The sequence below is a fragment of the Corvus cornix genome, chromosome 4, assembly GCF_000738735.6.
Source record: "Corvus cornix cornix isolate S_Up_H32 chromosome 4, ASM73873v5, whole genome shotgun sequence".
NCBI lineage: Eukaryota > Metazoa > Chordata > Aves > Passeriformes > Corvidae > Corvus > Corvus cornix.
In genome coordinates this window covers 22,609,122-22,627,813 of record NC_046334.1, presented here as the reverse complement: position 1 = coordinate 22,627,813, position 18,692 = coordinate 22,609,122, and the positions used below count along the sequence as shown (strand labels likewise).

The following is an 18,692-nucleotide window of genomic DNA, read 5'->3' as shown; positions in this document are numbered from 1 at the left end:
TTCCTCATAGAGCTGCTAGCAAAAAATGGGAAAAGGTTCCAGCTCTTCCCCTCATTTAGATTAAAGCTTTCAGTCAGGCCATCTGTATTTGAGAAAGCTGAACTTCAACTGTAAGAGCTACGAAAGCAACCACGGTGATCAAATATTTGTTTAACTTCACTGAAAAAACAATGGTGAGAAGTTGTGACCATTGTTTACATACAGAGTCTGGAATATATTGTCAAAAAAGAAGTAGAATTATTGAAGGCAAATAATAATAATCACATCACTCAACCTGCTGGTCATGTCTCTCTTGATGCAGACCAGGATGCAGTTGGATTTCTGGGTTGCAAGCGCGCACTGCTGAGTCATACTGAGCTTTTCATCCACTAACACTCCCAAGTCTTTCTCCCTAAGGTTTGCTTCAATCCATTCTCCACTCAGCCTGTACTTGTGCTTTAGATGTACTAATAGATGAGCTTTTCTTTGTAGCAGCCAAAGGAAACTTTCCCAGTTACTTAAGAAAAAAAATTCTTTCCAACTGCATATTATTTTGCATATACATAAATACATCTCTTTTCATACATCTGTATAAAACAATAGGTGCTTTCAAATAGTCAGTTTTACTTGCCAGCTCAGTGTGGCTGATTGGACGATTCACCAAAGTCAGGACTGTTTAAAATTTATGGGGTTTATTCTCCTTTTGTCAAGCATTTTCTACATACAGAACATTCACGTGGTATAAATTACAGAACAAAAAATGCATGAGACAGACTACTGTAATTGAGTAACAGACAGTTTACATGATTATCGTTTGTTCACAAAGGAAAAGAGTTCTTAAAAAGGAAAACAGATTCAGTAGCTAGAAATGTAAGCAAATTTTTATCTCAGTTAAATCTACTTACCAGGAGGTTTGCTCAAGCTAAAGAGAGATCTACTGTACCACACAGGGCAGAATGCTCAATGCACACAAGATTACAATGCTAGAAAATTCCAGATTTCTAAGCAATTTTACACAATCTAAATTGCAGTAAAACTTTGTTTAAAAAAAGGTATTTTTTTCTGATTGCCTTCAGTAAATGGAGGTCATTTTAAGAGCTTATAAGCATTCTTTAGCAAAAAACATAATAAAAATAAAAATACTCTCAAACTTCTAAGTCATTGTTCTGAGTCTGGATAGATGTTCACTGCTGGCTTCCTATTGACTTATTATTCTATTTATGGGAATCTTATTTTTCCCATTTACATATTTAACCAGTGTTAGGACATTAAGTAAACAAACTATAAAAAATACAAAGTTTTTGTTGTTTCAGTTTTTTCCTTTTTTTTTTTCTTTTGCATTAATCCAATTGGATGCATGGACTAGAAAACCTGTTGAGCTAACCAAATGTTTTAACAAACAGGAATCAATGGTACAATGAATAAGCAAAAATGTTATCTACTGATTGTAGACTTCAGTTCTTTGCATTTTCTTCATTTTCTTAAAATGGATTTTCTTTATTTTTAATTAACTGTTTCCTCAATGATATAAGTGAAGTTTTGTAATGCCAGGTTTTTAGAATGCGGTATACTCTGAAAGGATGTGCAATATTTCTCTTCACTAGACCTGAAACTCCTTGCTGATGCCACCCTGTGATAGCTGAAAAAATCTATTTTTTTTCTAAAAAAAGGTTAAGCTTCTGCAAGCAGCTTTCTCAACTAAGACACCATAAAAATAAACTCCAAAATGCAGTGATCAGAAAACACTGCAAATATAATTTCTGGGTTTTTTTTTCTTGTCCATGTATGTTGCACAACTTGACACCAGGAATTTGGTAGCAAAACTTTCTTTCCAATGGCAAGCAATCCTGTAGCCACAGTGGGAAAAAAATTTATAATTTCTATGTTTGTCTTTCTTGTGAGACTTTCGCTTCAAGGCACAAAAAGATTTAACAGTGGACTGGACAGGACATAATATTTCAGCTTAAGGAGTCAAAGGTTGTTGTACATCAGCTCTTGCTTTGTGTCTGAAGCAGAACGTAACAAAATTTGAATCATATTTAACTCTTCCATTTACAAATGCAAAGTACCATATTAAATTCCCTGAAACTTTTTTGGTTGGTTTTTTTTTTTCCTTCTTCTTTTACAATAATTTATTATACGTATCATGAATTTCAATATTTAGTTATTTCAGTCAAATAACACAATCTCAGTTGATAATTAATAAGGAGTACCATCATCAAATAGCCATCATTTTAGTCACTTTTATGTGGAAGTTGATTCAAATTGTGTACATGTCAAAGGAATAACAGGTATAGAAGGGCTTAACAATTAAAAATGAAAATTGTGTAAATTTGAAGAATGGTGTAATTTAAGTGCAATGTACTGTAAAACTATTAACTCAGTAAATAAATATCTAACACAGATCCTTATGCTTCTCCGACCCAAATTACTGTGTTGCCTCTCTCAACTTCAGTGATTTCACAATTTAACTTATTGAGCCGTCCATCCAGGATAAACAGAGATTCCTTGGAAGGGGTCATGAGATACTGACCAAAAAGGCCACTGTCTTTTATAAGACGGTTCTTACTGTTCCAAGGCCATTCGTCTGCCTTGACGGGCTCCTTCAGACTCTTCACCATTTTAACCTTGCCAGAGGAGAGCTCCATGAAGAGAACATCAGTTTGTGTGCTGGAGCTGCAGTAGACATTGTACTGATGAGCTTCAGTGAAGGATGGCTGAAAAGCTACATCAGATATGTGCAAATTAGTGTGAATGTCAAATGCATCCTGTATTTCTCCTCTCACTGTGATGGACTGGATCCTCATGAGGCCTTTTGCATCATCAATGCTGAGAAGGTAGTGTCCATCTGGGGAGATATGTGGCACGCCCGTCACATCGCCGTTGTATCCGATCACGGAATCAGTAACGCTATCCACTATGAGCTGCGGTAGGACAGCCCCGGTGGTGTCAGGCTTACAGCAGATAAAAAGATATCCTCCAAGATGTGTATAAGCCAGTGACTGAGGAATGCAATTATAATCCTTTAAACTAATTGTCTTGATGTACGACATTGTTTCTAGATCAATTTTCTGGAGCATGGGATCGTCCTTATGAAGAATATATCCAAACCTGAAAGGAGAAGCACAAAACCAAAGTCAGAGCTACTTGTGTGCATTATATATGAATAGGGAAAGACACCATGAGCTAAGGAGACAAGTTATTATGTGCAGCGGAGTATATATTGCTATATATCTTAGCTTCAGATGTTTCAGATATTAAGCAGTTTATAATATTTAATTTTTAGTGTTCTTGTAAATTAGAGTGCATCCAAAAAAATGCCTAAAACACATTTATCTGATTATTGGGAAAGTTCTTTTTTCCTACTGACATGAGGGAAAAGGTAAACATTACTTTCAGCATATCTATTCACTTCTAACTTTTACAAAAGCCAGGAAGGAGAAAGAGATTAAATATCAATAGATAGTACATCCCACATATTTGAATTCAGTTCATACAGCTCTTCGACTTACTTGGGAACATCATCTTAACCCAGTGCTCATTGTTATTCAGATAATTATCTGAATCTTCCTTATTTTAATTCAATAGAAATGAATATCATAAAAGAATTTAGGTTTATGCCTCCTAATTATCCAAACACCATATTTCTTACAATTTAAATGACCCTTTATGCTCTTCCATACCTCAAGGAACTTTCACTGAACATGAATAATATGGTTAAATTTTTAAATCCTAGAGCTGATTGTTTTTAACCTTTTAAATATAAACTATATGACTATTCTTTAATGTTAATGTATATATTCTGACTGTACAATCAAATATATATAAATATATATATGCAAAAAATGTACTTCTAAATATTATGGAGTCATGTGGAAGTATACTAGCTTTACTTATCTAAGTAGCTTTCACAGCACTTTCCCCAAACAGCTGTTTTCCTTTGGCACATTTCTTGGCATTTTCCTCTGAATCTTTGATCCTAAGAATGAGGCTGTGTAATAATATATATAATCTAAAAAGCCCTTTCACATCCTGTTGATTTAAAGCTCTATGACAGTCAGAATGCTCCAACAATTGAGTTGACAAATAACACAGTATTTTCACACTATACTTGCAACCCCAGTGTATTTATTAGTCAGTGAACCACCAAAGTAATAGGTAAAAAAGGTTTCAGGACATCGTTCAGTCAGTTCCTCAGTATAAGACAGGGTGAATTACATCTGCACTTTCTACTGAATTGATGTAAGAACACTTTTAATTTTAGCCCCACCTTCCAAAATCCTCGCATACTGCTGCAGTATCATAAAAGCACAGAACTAAAGAACTATTTCTGTTGGAAGGGACCTCAGGATTTCATTTGGTCCAAATCCTGCCCAAAGAAGGGCCAGCGTGAATCAGATTGGCCGCGATTACAATTTGAGCTGATTATGAGATCATTTTTGACTTTGATTATTCTGCCACTTATAAATACATGAATTCAGTCATCTTGGTTAGAAAAGTGTGAGTGAGCTTTTACGAAAGTCATGTCTGGAGAACTTGGAATGGATAAATTACCATTACTTTTCTACTCATGAAGTCTGCTGTTTTGTCATAGAAAAGATTAGGATCATCAAGCAGAATTTAATTTTTAGGTTTTTTGGCCACATAACATCTGTTTGTTAATCTTTTTTGGTAGCCATAAAGTCATTGATTTCTGGTTCCATTATTAGTTAGTAAGCATTTTTCAGCTATAAGAAAGAGACTTGTGCTGTACTATGTACAGAATCATCCTGTAATAGAAAAGTTTAAATAGGTAACAACACTGACATTTCCCACGTCTCCATGTTTAATAACCAATTATCTGGGCAGTGGTTACAAAAGGACAATAGAATTGGCTTATTGATTGCCTTTTTACATAACAATGCTCAGCAACAATCAGTGAACTATCCAGGAGTGTTCACAAGAAGATAAAGGGAAAACAAGTAATTTTAAGGTCAGTGTGATGACAGGCACTTAATTTTAATTAACAGTAAATTAATTTTCAGCTATTATAATATTATTTAATCCATTTTAATGAAAGTACATAGTACAGAGAGTTCTTGCTTTAACTACTTTTGATCTCAATTTTTTGCAAACACACAATAACTTTTTGTGTTTGAGATTGGCAAGCTGACCTTGGGATTGAAAACATTATTCTTCTCTTTCAGTATACCAACATATAGTCATGGGAAAAATCAGGAAATCTTTTTTAAAAGTGAAAGAAAGGGCTCTCTCAGAGTTGCTTTTATCTAACATGGGTATTAAACCACTTATATCCAAGTGAAATTTTCCAATATACATAAACATACACCAAATCCATACTGAAAACACAGCAGTCATCATCTACATGATTAAATATATAAATGTTTTTTAAAATTTGGCCTGTTGTTTTCAGAAACTGTATTAAACACAGTAATAAATTGTTTTCTGTAAAAAAATCAGACATTTAACATTTGAAAATATTTGATACCTTTTATTCTATATATGTGTTCATCATACTTCATGGTACCTTTATTTAATTCAGGAAAAAGACTTAAAATCTCACTGTATGATTTGAGTTGCATTATAGTTTCTATCTTGCATGAAAGAAAACACAAGTAATCTTTAAAAAAAAAAAAGGTAACCTTTTTTAAAAAACCCAAATGAATTCTTAACCATTTTCTACCACAAAACAAATCTAAGAATCTTAATAGATATATTTTAAACTGATCAAAACCTAAACCAATTTTTTTTCATTTATCATATATCAACCAGACAAGCAAGAAGAAGAAATCTTTGCGCTGCTTGACAATTTATTTTTTTTTAAAGATTATTCCAGGTCATAAAAATGACCTTTTTCTAAAGTAAAACACAAATGCAAAACAAGATTAGCATCAATTATCTAAATCAGCAAATCTTAGTTGCTGATTTAAATTGTGATTAAAATGAAGGATTTAAATCAATGTGATTCAAAGAAATCTGCCTTGCTTATGATTATTTGATTAAGCAGTATTAATGATCAATTTATGTGATATTTTTTCATTCAAACGTTATCGATTTCAAGAGGAATATATAAGTTACTTATCTTTGCTCCTCAAATAATATTCCCAGAATACGTGTTTTTGAACGACAGGTACACTTAACCTATGTTAACTTTGGTTGCATAAACCCCCTGATTACCAAATCTGAATGTGTTGCCTAAGTTAAAGAAAAGGTCTTGCCTACCTTCCCTGGGGGTAACATCAGCTGAAAACGTGGAAAGACTCATGTTTGAGATCTAGCCTTCCCCACAGAGGACACTGCCACTGGTTTGTACTCCACCTTCTCATTACCTAGTGGTACCTAGGTACACTCTAAACTCTGCCAGTTAAAAGGTTTGTATAAGCATTCCCCAATGCATGCCATTAAGATAAATTTTATTTATTGTGGAATAATTAAGATCCTTTAAATGTTTTTTTGTTGAATAATCTGGTTAGTGTCAATGAAGTATCTTAGGAGCCACAGAAGAATGTGGACATAAACCTTCCCCCTAGCACAGGCATGTTTTTAAAAAAATTATGCTTGTCCACAGCAAGGTTCTCCAGGTCTCCACAGTTAGTCAGCAAACACATTTTATAACAAATCAGCTGATAACATACCATGTCTCAAGTGTTTTAACCTAAATTTCCCAAAGAATTCTTGTACAGCTTTATCTGTCTTTGTAATATTTAGTTCACAGTTCAAAAAGCCACAAGTAAGAAGCTTACAGGATCTTGGACAGATTGCTCCTGCGATGTAAACAGGGGCTTCAGCTTTGGCAATTGAGTTTAACTGAAAACTGTAGAAACTGGCTTCAACATTCTAACCACCTTATCTGATGTTGTATTTATTGCACCTGGGAGATCTACTGTCCCTTGCTCTGGAGCTATTAAAGAACTTGATTTTATATGCTACAGTGGCCAACCATAGGTATTCTGATAATCAGTTATACCAGAATGCCTGTTTACAATGTATCTTACTTTTAAAGTGTGCAAAGAGCAATTTAATACATTTTTTTCAGAGATTGTTTATTTTCAACTTACAACTATTTACAGCTATCCATGCTATTCATTGCATTCTGTTTACTTCTGAATTGGAAACAAAGGTTTGTGAGATATGCTCTCTTTCCTTCCTTAAAGTATTGACTTCTCTAGCCCTGATAAAATATAATTCTATTTTCTCGTAACACTAACACGCAAAAGACTTTTTGCTTTATAAATGTTTTCTAGTTCAAACTTTAAAAAGTCACTACTTTGGACAGAGATGTAAAGTTAGCCTAGAACGTAGTATCTCTGGAGCTGAATACACTAAAAGATCAGTTATGTGAGCAGAATAATACACTGAACTTAAGCAGTAGTTTTTACTTACTGATTTCAAAGCATTGCACAGATAGTACATAGTGTAAAGAAAGCTGAATGACTGGCCTAAGGCTAATAATCCATTGGCATAGTCTGAGTGAAAATACAGGTTATCTAAGGCCCAACATGATTTCTAACTGATCATGCTATAGGCTACCATTGCAACTGAGGTACTAAAGAGATGGATGTGAGAATGTACACACAATAAAAATATATAATTTTGAATAAGAGTATAAAAAATCACTGTCAAAAAAAAAGTTTTTGATTACTAAAAATATACAGAACTTTGGACCTGGCTGGGAGAGAAGCTGCTGAACTTTCACGAAGGATCTACCCTTCCCAAAACCAGAAGTACAGCTGCCAAAACTAATTTATTGGAACTAATAGGATTTTATCAATACTACTGTTTAAACAATTCTTTCTTGGCTGTCATATTGCCTGTAACGTTTCAGTGCTCCAATTAAAATTCAGTCAAGCTGGACAGGGATGTAAATACCCAAACAGCCCAACAATATGGATAAAAACAAGGTGGGGGGGAAATCATTTAAAGCTGCCAGTCGTCTTGAGTGTAAAAGGATTTGGCAAGCTGTGTGTTTGATATGTTTGTCTGCCTGTTTCAGTGAGAGCTGTGTGGTTGGAGTTTTGAGAAGCTGAACAAATCAAGAGAGGTCTGTTCCTGCGCCTGTGAGGTTTGTGAGGCTGATTCTTAGTCTCTGAGAATTGCTAGGCAGAGGTGTAAGGATGGAAAAAGTAATGAAGTTCTGGAGGAATGATACAGAAGGGAAAAGGGGAAGTGAAGAAAATTGATAAGAAAAGCTAAGATTTCCATGTCTGGTATAGTTTAAAAAACCAAACCCAACAGAAAAAACAAATAATGAGAAAATATACTTTTGTTACCTGAAGATGAGAAAGTACTTTCCAAGCCACCGGCAACTGAGGAAGGTGATAAACAGGTTTTTTTTATAGGGACATATATATCTGTCAGGTTAGATAATTTGTTCCTAATAATTTTGAAAGAGTTGACTAGCTCTTAGCATTTTAATAAATCTCAGAATAACAGGAAAATTTGGAAAGTCTAAAAAAAAAAGACTGTTGAAATATTCATAAGACAAAGTCAGGTATTCCAGCTAAGCTGAACAGCTTGATGCATATCCAAGGGAAATAATAAAATAGATGATATGAGAATGAACTACAGAAAATCATGAATATAACACCGTCAACGTGGGTTTATGAAAAAATTAACTTTGTCAGACAAACCTAATTTAATTTTTTTATTAGTAAACTTTCTGAAGGTAACTGAATATCAGAAGGGCATAGCTTTCTTGGAATAAAAACTGATACCTGAAGGAAAAATAATTTATCTGTAATAACATGTAGTTGTCAATGCAGAATCATAATTTTATAGGAAACTTCTTGGTACAAAAGCTGATACTTCGCAAAATTTTCACACATGATTTGGATGTAAATATGTATCCATGACACTAAGGTTGTAGATAATGACAGCAAAATCATTATAATCAGTTGCTCATTCAAGCAAAATGTGTTCAAAGGTAGCCAAGTGTAAAGTTGAGCAGCTTCACAAGTGAATGAGGAATGTAGGACATGAACACAGACCCGTATCCTAAAAACCAGCAGCTATAAAAGATTTAATGATCATAGCAGACATGCAAGTCAATATGAAATCTGAGTCTAATGAGTCAAAACCAAAACCCAAAAGCCTCTGACCCTCTGTGAAGTCCTTGGAGGTATATCCAGAGAGAGGTAAGAATAATACAACAGACTCATATTTGTATTCTGCACTGAGGAGACTAAACTGAGAATTCTTTATGGTTTTTTTGTTCGGTTTTTTTTCCTTTCCATTTCTGCCCTTCTAAAAAGGAATATTAAAAAATTAGGGGCAAGGACAAACCTGAAAATTATTTGTGGAATGGAGACAATGGTTTTATGCAAGAGTCTGAATCCAATATAAAATGACTGCATACTGAAACCAACAACTTTAAATGAGGAATAGGTATTTTTTCCTAACAATAGGGACAATGTACCATTGCAACCAATTACCAGAGATATGATGAATTTTCTGTGGTGGGAATCTCCAGGTAAAGATTATACTACTATCTACTTGGATAAGTAGATGTAGCTTCAGAAGTATCAGATTCATTATCTGAGTCGCTTGATGACTAACTGAAATGTTTAAATTCTAAATTATATACAGAAAGTCAAAGAAGATGTTCTCATGGTCTCTTCTAGCTGATGAATATATGAAACATCATTTTTTTGGCTTTGTTCATATAATCAAAATTGCATAGGTACAGTAGATTTTAATCTTATACTACTCATTCATTTGATGCTGAGATACTAAGAATCATAAAATCATAGAAACCTCAAGGTTGGAAAAGACCTTTAAGATGATACAGTCCAACCATTCCCACAGTACTACCACCGTTACCCCTAAACCACTAAACCACATCACCATATCATCCAGATGCCTCTTAAACACCTCCAGGGATGGTGACTCCATCACCTCCCAGGGCAGCCCATTCCAATGCCTGAAAAGCAGCAGCCAAGTGTTTATACTTCATGAAATAGCGGCGATTTGACACAATGCCTTAGCTCTCACACACACACACACACACAAAAGTAGAATGCAGACGAATCTGCCTTTCTGCAGGACTCAGGTTGTGATCCCACTTTTCCACGCACTGTGTAGAAAAGAGCTGGTTTTTAAAACTTACCTTACACTGTTTCTGATCTTAACTAATTGTGAATTTCACACACTAGTTACTAATACTTTTACAATTACTGATCTTTCATACACACACATATGTTTTGAAAATAAGCATCCTCCTTGACAACATATTGGTCTCCAAATTCAGGAAGCTTATGAATTGCTTGTAATATTACAACCATATAATGATAACGGCTATAATTTCATGTGGTGTGAAGGATGTTCTAAGGCTGAATGGTCATTCTTTTGAGGTTTATGGATCTACATGTAGAAGATCATGGTCAATAGCTTGGAGGAATGGAGTTAGATCACGGAGACCTGCTTCAGAACTGTTACCTGTTTACACACAGCAATGATCAATTGCAAATAAATTTTAGCCCGTTGTCCAATAACCTAATTGCTGTCTTCTAACTAACTGATTAATCTGTCTTCCCTTCTCTACAGTATTATGAACCTTCTCAGCATACCAGTGTCAGATTATTAATTCTGCTTCCATTGCCAGATTTGCCTTCATCTTTCTGATGAGAAGACAAGAACAACTGTAAAAAAAAAATAGTATTTACCAAATTTATCAGAAAAAAGTATTGCAAGTCTCTAAGGTGACAGTTTTGGACTGCACAGGCAAGTAGATTGGGGGATGCAAAAAATGTTGTCCTCCAGTGGTGTCTACAGAACCAGCAAAGCAGGGACATCTCACAAAACTGATTATCAGTGAGATTTTTGTATGAGGTCTTGGAAAACCAAATCAGTAAGTGCATGTGCTGAGCTTTGACTACCTCAAGATATCTTTTTCCATTCCAAGTAAAGGAAAGCTATTAAATCTGAGTAAAGAAGTCTGCATTAGTACTCTATGTTCTATAAAGAGCTGAACCCAACTTACAAAGTAGCCATAATATTGTAACTTTCCAAAGCACTTGGTGACTTAAAAGGATTTAAAAAATACATCCATTCATAATTATGTGATGAAATTGTGTCTGTCACCTCTGTGCAGTTAGCCTGGTTTTTATGATTAAGCTGTTGGAAAACAAGTGATAGTTGAGAATACCTTCACTTTTCCTGAATGTTTTATGTTGATGGAATATGCAGTGAAAAGTTTCCTCTCATATAGCTTAGTATGTAGAAGCCTCCCACTGCTCATTAATTTCTGATAAATATTTATGACAATTTCAACCTTATGTCTCTTCTATGCAGTGAAATCATGCACAGTATCAGACAGCACATAAAGGCATTTGTCACAGCGCATATTGGAATCACATGTAACTTAAACCTGCCAGACATAAGAGCAAATCTTTACATTTCCAGTAATTTTTTGTACAGTCAATGCAAGTGGGAACTGTAGCCTGTGGGCATATCACTCCAATTGGAGTAAACGCTAGAACTGTGAAATCTGTGATTGTTTCTTTCTGCACTTACTCCACATGAACAAACAATAAAGATTTTAATCCCAGATTTTCAAGATTTTTGACCATATGTTGTGGCAAAAATTTAAAAGAAATAGGACTAATTATACTTAGCAACTCTATAGCAGTTTCTGTAAGACCAGTATACTGGTTTGGCTGAGATGGAATTAATTTTTATCATACCATAATTTTTATCATGTATGGTGCTGTGTTTTAAATTTGTGAACAAAAGTGTTGATAGCTCACCAATGTTTTAGTTATTGTTGAGCACTGCTGGCACAGCATCAAGGCCTTCTCTGTTTCTTACTCTGCCTTCCCCATGAGTAGTCTGGATGTTTGCAAGAGGTTGGGAGGTGACACAGCAGGCTACCCCAGGGATATTCCATGACATGTAACATTATGTTCAACAATAAAACTTCTTCCAAAGTAGCTGTTGCTCCTGCTAGGTGGAAGCTCAGCTGCTGGCTGGGGACAGCTCACCACAGGGAGGCATTAGTTTTCCATAATGAGCTTTACAGTACCCAGACAAAGGGGAACTGAGGTAACCAAAATTTACTTGTCCAAACCAACTTAAAAAAGATGGGAAGAGTATCCTATAAGGTGGCAATTGTAAAAAGCATTTAAAAAAAACCAAAACCAAAAAGCAGATTATATAGATGATTGCCTTATTTTTTAAAAATGAGAAAAAACTTGCCCATATATATAAAGTCACATAATTACAGTGACGAAGTTAACAACATTAAAAATTCTGTGTTTGTCTCACAAAATAAATTCAAGACATAATTTTTCAAGTATTTTAAAGCATTTTAAATGTATTTAAAATATGGGATTTTGCTCCAAGTTTTATGGAACTATAAGCCTGTCTGTAACACATACAGAACAAAAAGAACAGTAAACCCAGGAAGTCCATCATTCTTTTCCCAAAATAGGTATCATAATTACCACTATCCTATTTCCTGAAAAACAACCTGAAAACTCTCATTGCCAAGCTCTCATTGTCAAAGTAATCCTTATAGCAAATCAGATTATTGCTCTACCAAAACTACTCCTCTCTCTTGCTCGCATCAGATTATCAAGTGTCTCAGAGTGGAGGAAATCTTTCAACAAATCTTTCTTTGGAATAATGTGCTCACAGAAACTTGGCCATCACTGAGAAACAACTTATGACATGAGGCACTAACATTAAATTTATATTTTAAAAGGTATCAATTTTGGAAATCTTACTGGGCATTATTATTATACATAAATATTGTCTGTTTTTACAAGTATTTTCACATCCTGTGTTTTTTCATACCTAATTTTCACAGTATTTTACCTGCAAAATTTCCATCACCTTAAGTTCCATCATTTGTGTCAGGTAAAAAGGGTAAAAACCAAATTTTCTTTTCCTTACATGCTATACAACTTTCACTTATGAGAAAATAGGAAAGTGCAGAGTATCACACTACAACAGGATTTATATAGCTGCTTCCCTTTCATTGCCCAAAATAAATTATTCAATCACCACCCTTTAAGGTGGGGGGCTTTCAAACCAGAAAAAAACCCCCTCTGTTAATGTAGAAAAATGGTTTATTATGGTTTAGAACAAGTAGTGCTGGTTTTACATAAAATTCCTCTCAAGTTCTTTAACAAGTCTGTTCAGCTTAAGTAGCACTGACTCTTGCTGAGTTCAAGAAGAGTATTTTGCTTTTGAGGAATGAGCAAAACTTTCTTTTCCCCCTCTCAAATACTTCACTGTTCCTGTATATCTGTTATGTCATTGCTATTTCTAGCTATACCAAAAATGCTTTGAAAGTCATTAAACAATTTAAAATGTGTACAGCTTCCTGCTCTGGATTTTGTGGGTTTGTTCCATAACAAGAACCTAGATTTCAATAAATTAATTAGAAAATGTATTGTAGAACTATCATTGGTAGAATGTGCTATGTATAGGTAGTTGTAAATGAACCTGAAAAACAGAAACCTGGCTGAAATTTTTAGTGACTCACCCAGTTCTGTGGGTGTTTCCTGGTTACAGGATGTCACAATTATGTCCATAACTCTCCATCTTCATCACCGCAGTACCTACAGAAGTTTTTTTCTTATTTTTAGTACTGAGAAAAGGCTTAATACGAAACTTATTCCAGAAGGTCAGTACTTACTGCCTGAACTTAGCACTGCCACATTTTAGTATCTCTTTCCATATCTGAAAAGGGTTGACATTATTTACAAACCAAAATACATAGCCATTGCACAAGGAGGTTGTTTATTGTCAAGCCTTTTCTGAATTCAATAGATACAGCCACAGGGCAAACACTCATCTTGTGGGTTGGTGTATTTCAGACTGGCAAGGATTCTGCTACCATTTTGTTATGACTGTGAATAGGTGTGTAGCAAAAGATCCTTAAGTATCCCTCTTGTCTTTGGACCCTTCTTCTGTCATCTAAATCCTACAGGACAGAGGGAGGGATAAGAGGGGAAAAGCCCCACACCAATTCAGTGCTGAAATTGCATGAAATATCACTCTCACATACCTGCCGTTTACTTACTCCCAGTCTGATGAGTTTTAATGGAGGTATGTACTATTTGATATAAAAAGGGCATATTACAAAACATAAACATGCATACATACATATGAGTATGTAGAGCAGGTATAATATGACCTTTCTGTTGAAGTACAGGAAGAAAAGGATGTTTTAGGGCATCCCTCCTTTCACTGTTTTTTTTTTTTTTCTAATATGAGAAGTGGAAAAGTAAAAATAATTTTTGCTCACAGGTTCTGGGCCTCAGTACTAAGGTTCCAAATATTTTCACTGCTCCTTTCTGCAGAATCCTGTATCTTCCAAATTTGCCTATAAAGAGTCCACTGATGCTGTTTGAGATCAAGTGGTAGTATCCTTGAAAGTGATGACCTTTCCTTGTCCTCTCAAGGGATAAGCATGCTCTCTCTCTTCTTAGGATTAAACATAAATATTTTCATTTTCAGCTGATGAACTGGAGAGTTGAATGCCTGTATATCAATATCATATATAATTTAGGACAGCAGTGCTAAATCTCAAGCCACACAGAGTTGAGTTCTGGGTGGTTCTGAAACGGATTTCAAGTAATACGCTTTAAAATTAAAAAAGGTGTAGTTTAGATTAAGCACACATGCAAAATGAGTGCACTGCCACAATGACTCGTTTAATTTTAAATACTGTGTTTTTTATAATCTGTTGTTTTCATCAGTTTATTGATGAAATTGATATATGAACCAGAAAATGAAAAAGTCACAAAAATGATATGTCTTAATTGTATCTCTTCCAGACTACATAAACATATCAAGTTGTTTATATTTATATCCTTACTGCTTTGAAATAAACAAGAAAAAGCCTATTTTTGCAATTCTAATCAAGCACAGCTGTTTTTCTCCTCTTCAATCATATCAGTGGTCAATAAGGAGGTTCAGGAATTGCCACTATAAATGTACAGCTTCGCTACAATTCCTTGGGGCAAAAATAATTCTCTACGGGTGGTGTTCCTTTTCTGTGGACCCCTACACTTCTATGCATAACTATGTATGTCTGAATATGAGCTGAAAATCTAGGCTGCTATTTTTGCCAGCAGAAATCTAGACCATACAGTCAACAGTGTCTGAAGCATTTTTTAAAATAACTAGTACCAGAGGCCTGTAGGGGGTGAGAAAAATTGTTTTTTGAACTCCACTGTGTGTATAGACTAAACCTCCACTAACCATAGCAGAAGACAGACAGCTTACACCCACAGATACACTGTATTTTCACATCTAAATCTAGGTGCCTACAATCTGAAACTAACGCTCACCATAAGCATCCTATCAGCATGAAAACATAATATCCAAATATAGCCTTATAAAACCATGCAAAGATTTGGACAATTGAAGCTTAAATGACTGACACTACATCACGATGTGACTAAGAGCTGCAATTACATTTGAAATGTGATTGTTTCTCCAACCCATTATAATTCAGGTATCATACAGCTGTAGGGGCTGTTAAAGCTGCCCTTTGTGGTCAGAAATTAAAACTACTGATTTGAAGAATAGCTAGCACTGCTGAAAGTGCCTGCATAGAGTGAAGAATGTTATATAAATCTCCATGCAAAACAGCCCTAAAAGCAGAGATGTCCCTCCCAGCATTTTCAGGAATGTCTGAAGATGATTTTCACTGCTCTCAAAGCATAGCTTTAAGAAAAAACCATCGCTTTACTTTCCACAGAAAGCATGCTTTGCCAACCATAAAAATCAACTTCAATGTTTTATCAATTCTAGAGAGTCATCAAACAAAGAGAATCTCTTCAGAGTCTCCCTTTAATTTTTATCTTAGGGTTTTGCTGAGATCTACGAACTGCATGCAAATCTTATATATGAATTTCCAAAAGCAACTTTTTTCAACATAATATCTTAGTGAACTATGTTTTCATGACACTATTAAAGTACTTGATATACTCTGACAGAATTACCACCATGGATACTGCAAAATATCGAGATGGGATCCCCTTCAGACAATGAATTTGCAAAAGATAACTAATATTTTTCAAGAATACTAAATATAATGGAATGTGGCTAGTAAGCATGCTACATCTACTGATTTTAAAAGTTTAAGAAATTTCCCAGTTTTTAAAGAATTATTTTTAAAGAGTTTCTGCAGACAGGAAGTATAAAAGCTGTGCAAGGGAATGGTACACCACCTGTGCTACACAATTTTTCCCATTCTAAAGCACGGGTCCCACATGGATAACACAGGATGAAATTAAAGCCTACTGAGGCACAATTACTTGAATTAGCTAGAGCAGAGTTAGGTCCAAATTGTCTTACCATTATTGTCTCTATAACACTGTGAAATGTATATTAGGTTATTGTGTAAAACATACTAAAGCAAAGGCCATAAGAGAAAAACAAAGCACGAAGGAGAAACTCAATGCAGGACTTAAAGAAAGTTCTGTACCAGAAAGGTGCCAAAGCCATGTGAATTCTGACACTGTCCTTAAATTTGCAAGGTGTCAGTTTTTTTCCACCCTTCAGGCAGAGCAAGTTACTTTGCCTCTGCTATGCACAAAGAATAGCCAAGCAAGATGCAAGTGTGGAGCTGCCAACAGGTGGCAAATTAACAACCTGACTTCCTCTGTGCTATTTTCTTCTTTTAGACAAGCTGTATATATTGCTTACCACTGCAACTGCAGTCAGTATAAAAGAGGAAATATCTAAGCATTGTTTAAAAAGACAAAATAGAGAAAATCTTTGGAAATATCTTCCTAGAAGAAGAAGAAGATGATGATGATGTAAAAACTGATGTCCTCTATCCTTTCTTGTTTTGGCCTACCCCCAGAGATTAGCCTCATGAAGTCTATAGACATTTTTTTATGGTCTGAAATCAATCACTTCAGGAAAATTATGTTCTCAAATTAAAAAGAAAATCTAACAGAAGAGAATTAAATGAACAACAATCAAAATTATCTGTGGAAGCAGCAAACAGCAGTACTTTTGTAAAAAAGAGAAATTTTATAACTCAAATAACTTCATTCAAGAAAAAAAAACCCATACCATTATCTACTTTATCCTGAATAAATAAAAATTTTGTTTAAAGCCACCCAATGTTCTATGCCTTAGACAGCTTTTTTTTTTTTTTTTTTTCCAAAATTTATGCAAAAAATCAAACTGGGAAGATAAAGTTCTATTATTACAAAGTTTGATCAAATCTGCTGACCAAAAGTTTTCTGGGTCTCAAAAGAAAATGCCATTAACTACCCAAAACCAGTGTGTTAGAGGTTCAGGGTCTACACTGATCTTACAAAAAGCTTCTGATCTACCAATATGGCAAACTACTACCATTTAAACAAAATACTGAAATGGAAGTGTGTTATATACCAAACTTTTTTTTCTGTTAAATGAAGTTTTCAACAGTAGCTCTGGAGAAGGAAATATTAATAACTAAGGAAAGGAAAAAGGAAAATTGGTGTAAGAACTTTTTTCTTAGCTGTATAAATCAACAGCCTTTACTGGTACTTGTACTTTTTGCTACCAGTGCAACTAAGAATTTTCTAACATACGACATACAACACTGCAAACATTATTTACTTTTTTAAAATTACTCTTCAGTTTATATCCACACAGATGATTGCAAAGATGACTGCTCACACTGGTATATTTTACTTCAGATGCCTTGCATTCATACAATTCAAATCATCACAAAATTATTTTTTCTTGCTTAAAGAGTTTTTAAAATACATAATTTTCATTGTCACATTCTACTACAATTACTGTAGTATAATGCAGAAAATAAAATATTTACCTCTAGATTAAAAATATCTTTAATTGTGGAAGTGATTCTAGTTTAAAAAACTCAGCACTGCAAGAGCATAACAGCTTTCTTCTCAGGACTTACAAGATTGTTGTTGTCTGGAATAGTTCATTTCTGACAGGTTGCTCAGAAAAGAACTTTCTTTAACTTCTGCAGTTCAGAAATGGTTGTTTGATGATAACAAAAGGCTAAGTGGATTTTTCCCAGTAGGAACTGCTCAGCAGCACAAATGGTGCTTTTCTTTTGGGTACAGAAACAGTTTTTCACCTAAGTTTGCTTTCCTAATTTTGTTCCTGATGCTCTTTACAACATTAGGAACACTTGCTTCCTATTTTTCTTTTGTATCACAAAAGGCACTTTTTTCTCCTTTTTTGGTATTTGCATGTAACAGCATTAAGCACAAAGCATCCTCCTATCTGAGGAAATCTGTAAAATCTTAATAATTCTCTATTTTTTAAGTGTTTATGTGCATGAACACATACATTCACACACACATATCTGTAAAATATTTCTGCCCTCTTCACCACTTCATCTATTTATTGGTTGCAATTATTGTGTATGAAATATTTAAAAGTGACTCATAAAAAAGAGAACTAACATTTGCAGCAGTATCGTGCGGCTGTGATAATGTACCTGGGAAGTAATAACATAGCAGTCCTTAGGAGTGGGAAACAAATGGTAAAGAAAAAAAAAAGAAAATTAAACCCCACAGAACATAAGGCTGTGGGGCCACTCTTATGGAAAATGAGTAATTTTAGAGTAAAATGAGATCATCACTATAATTTCTGTTATAAGGAGAACAGAATCTGATGGCAGGTCTAATTTTCTAAAAATATTGACCCCTTTATTATATTCCTGTTTGGGAAGAAGTTCTGGGTTTTGAAAACTTCAGGTTTCTGTGTTCTTATAGATTTGCACA

The 18,692-nt window shown here is 34.5% G+C and overlaps 1 protein-coding gene across 2 annotated transcripts in view; it reads right to left on the bottom strand.

Moving 5' to 3' along the window:
• Positions 1–652: 652 nt before the first annotated feature.
• The window catches only part of FSTL5 (follistatin like 5), a 275,866-nt gene continuing 257,826 nt past the window's right edge, over positions 653–18,692 (bottom strand). For both annotated transcript variants that reach the window (XM_020584125.2, XM_020584124.2), the window contains one exon: positions 653–3,090. In XM_020584125.2, the coding sequence (XP_020439714.2) occupies positions 2,388–3,090 (703 nt within the window). In that variant the 3' untranslated portion in view covers positions 653–2,387. The remainder of the gene's footprint in view (positions 3,091–18,692) is intronic.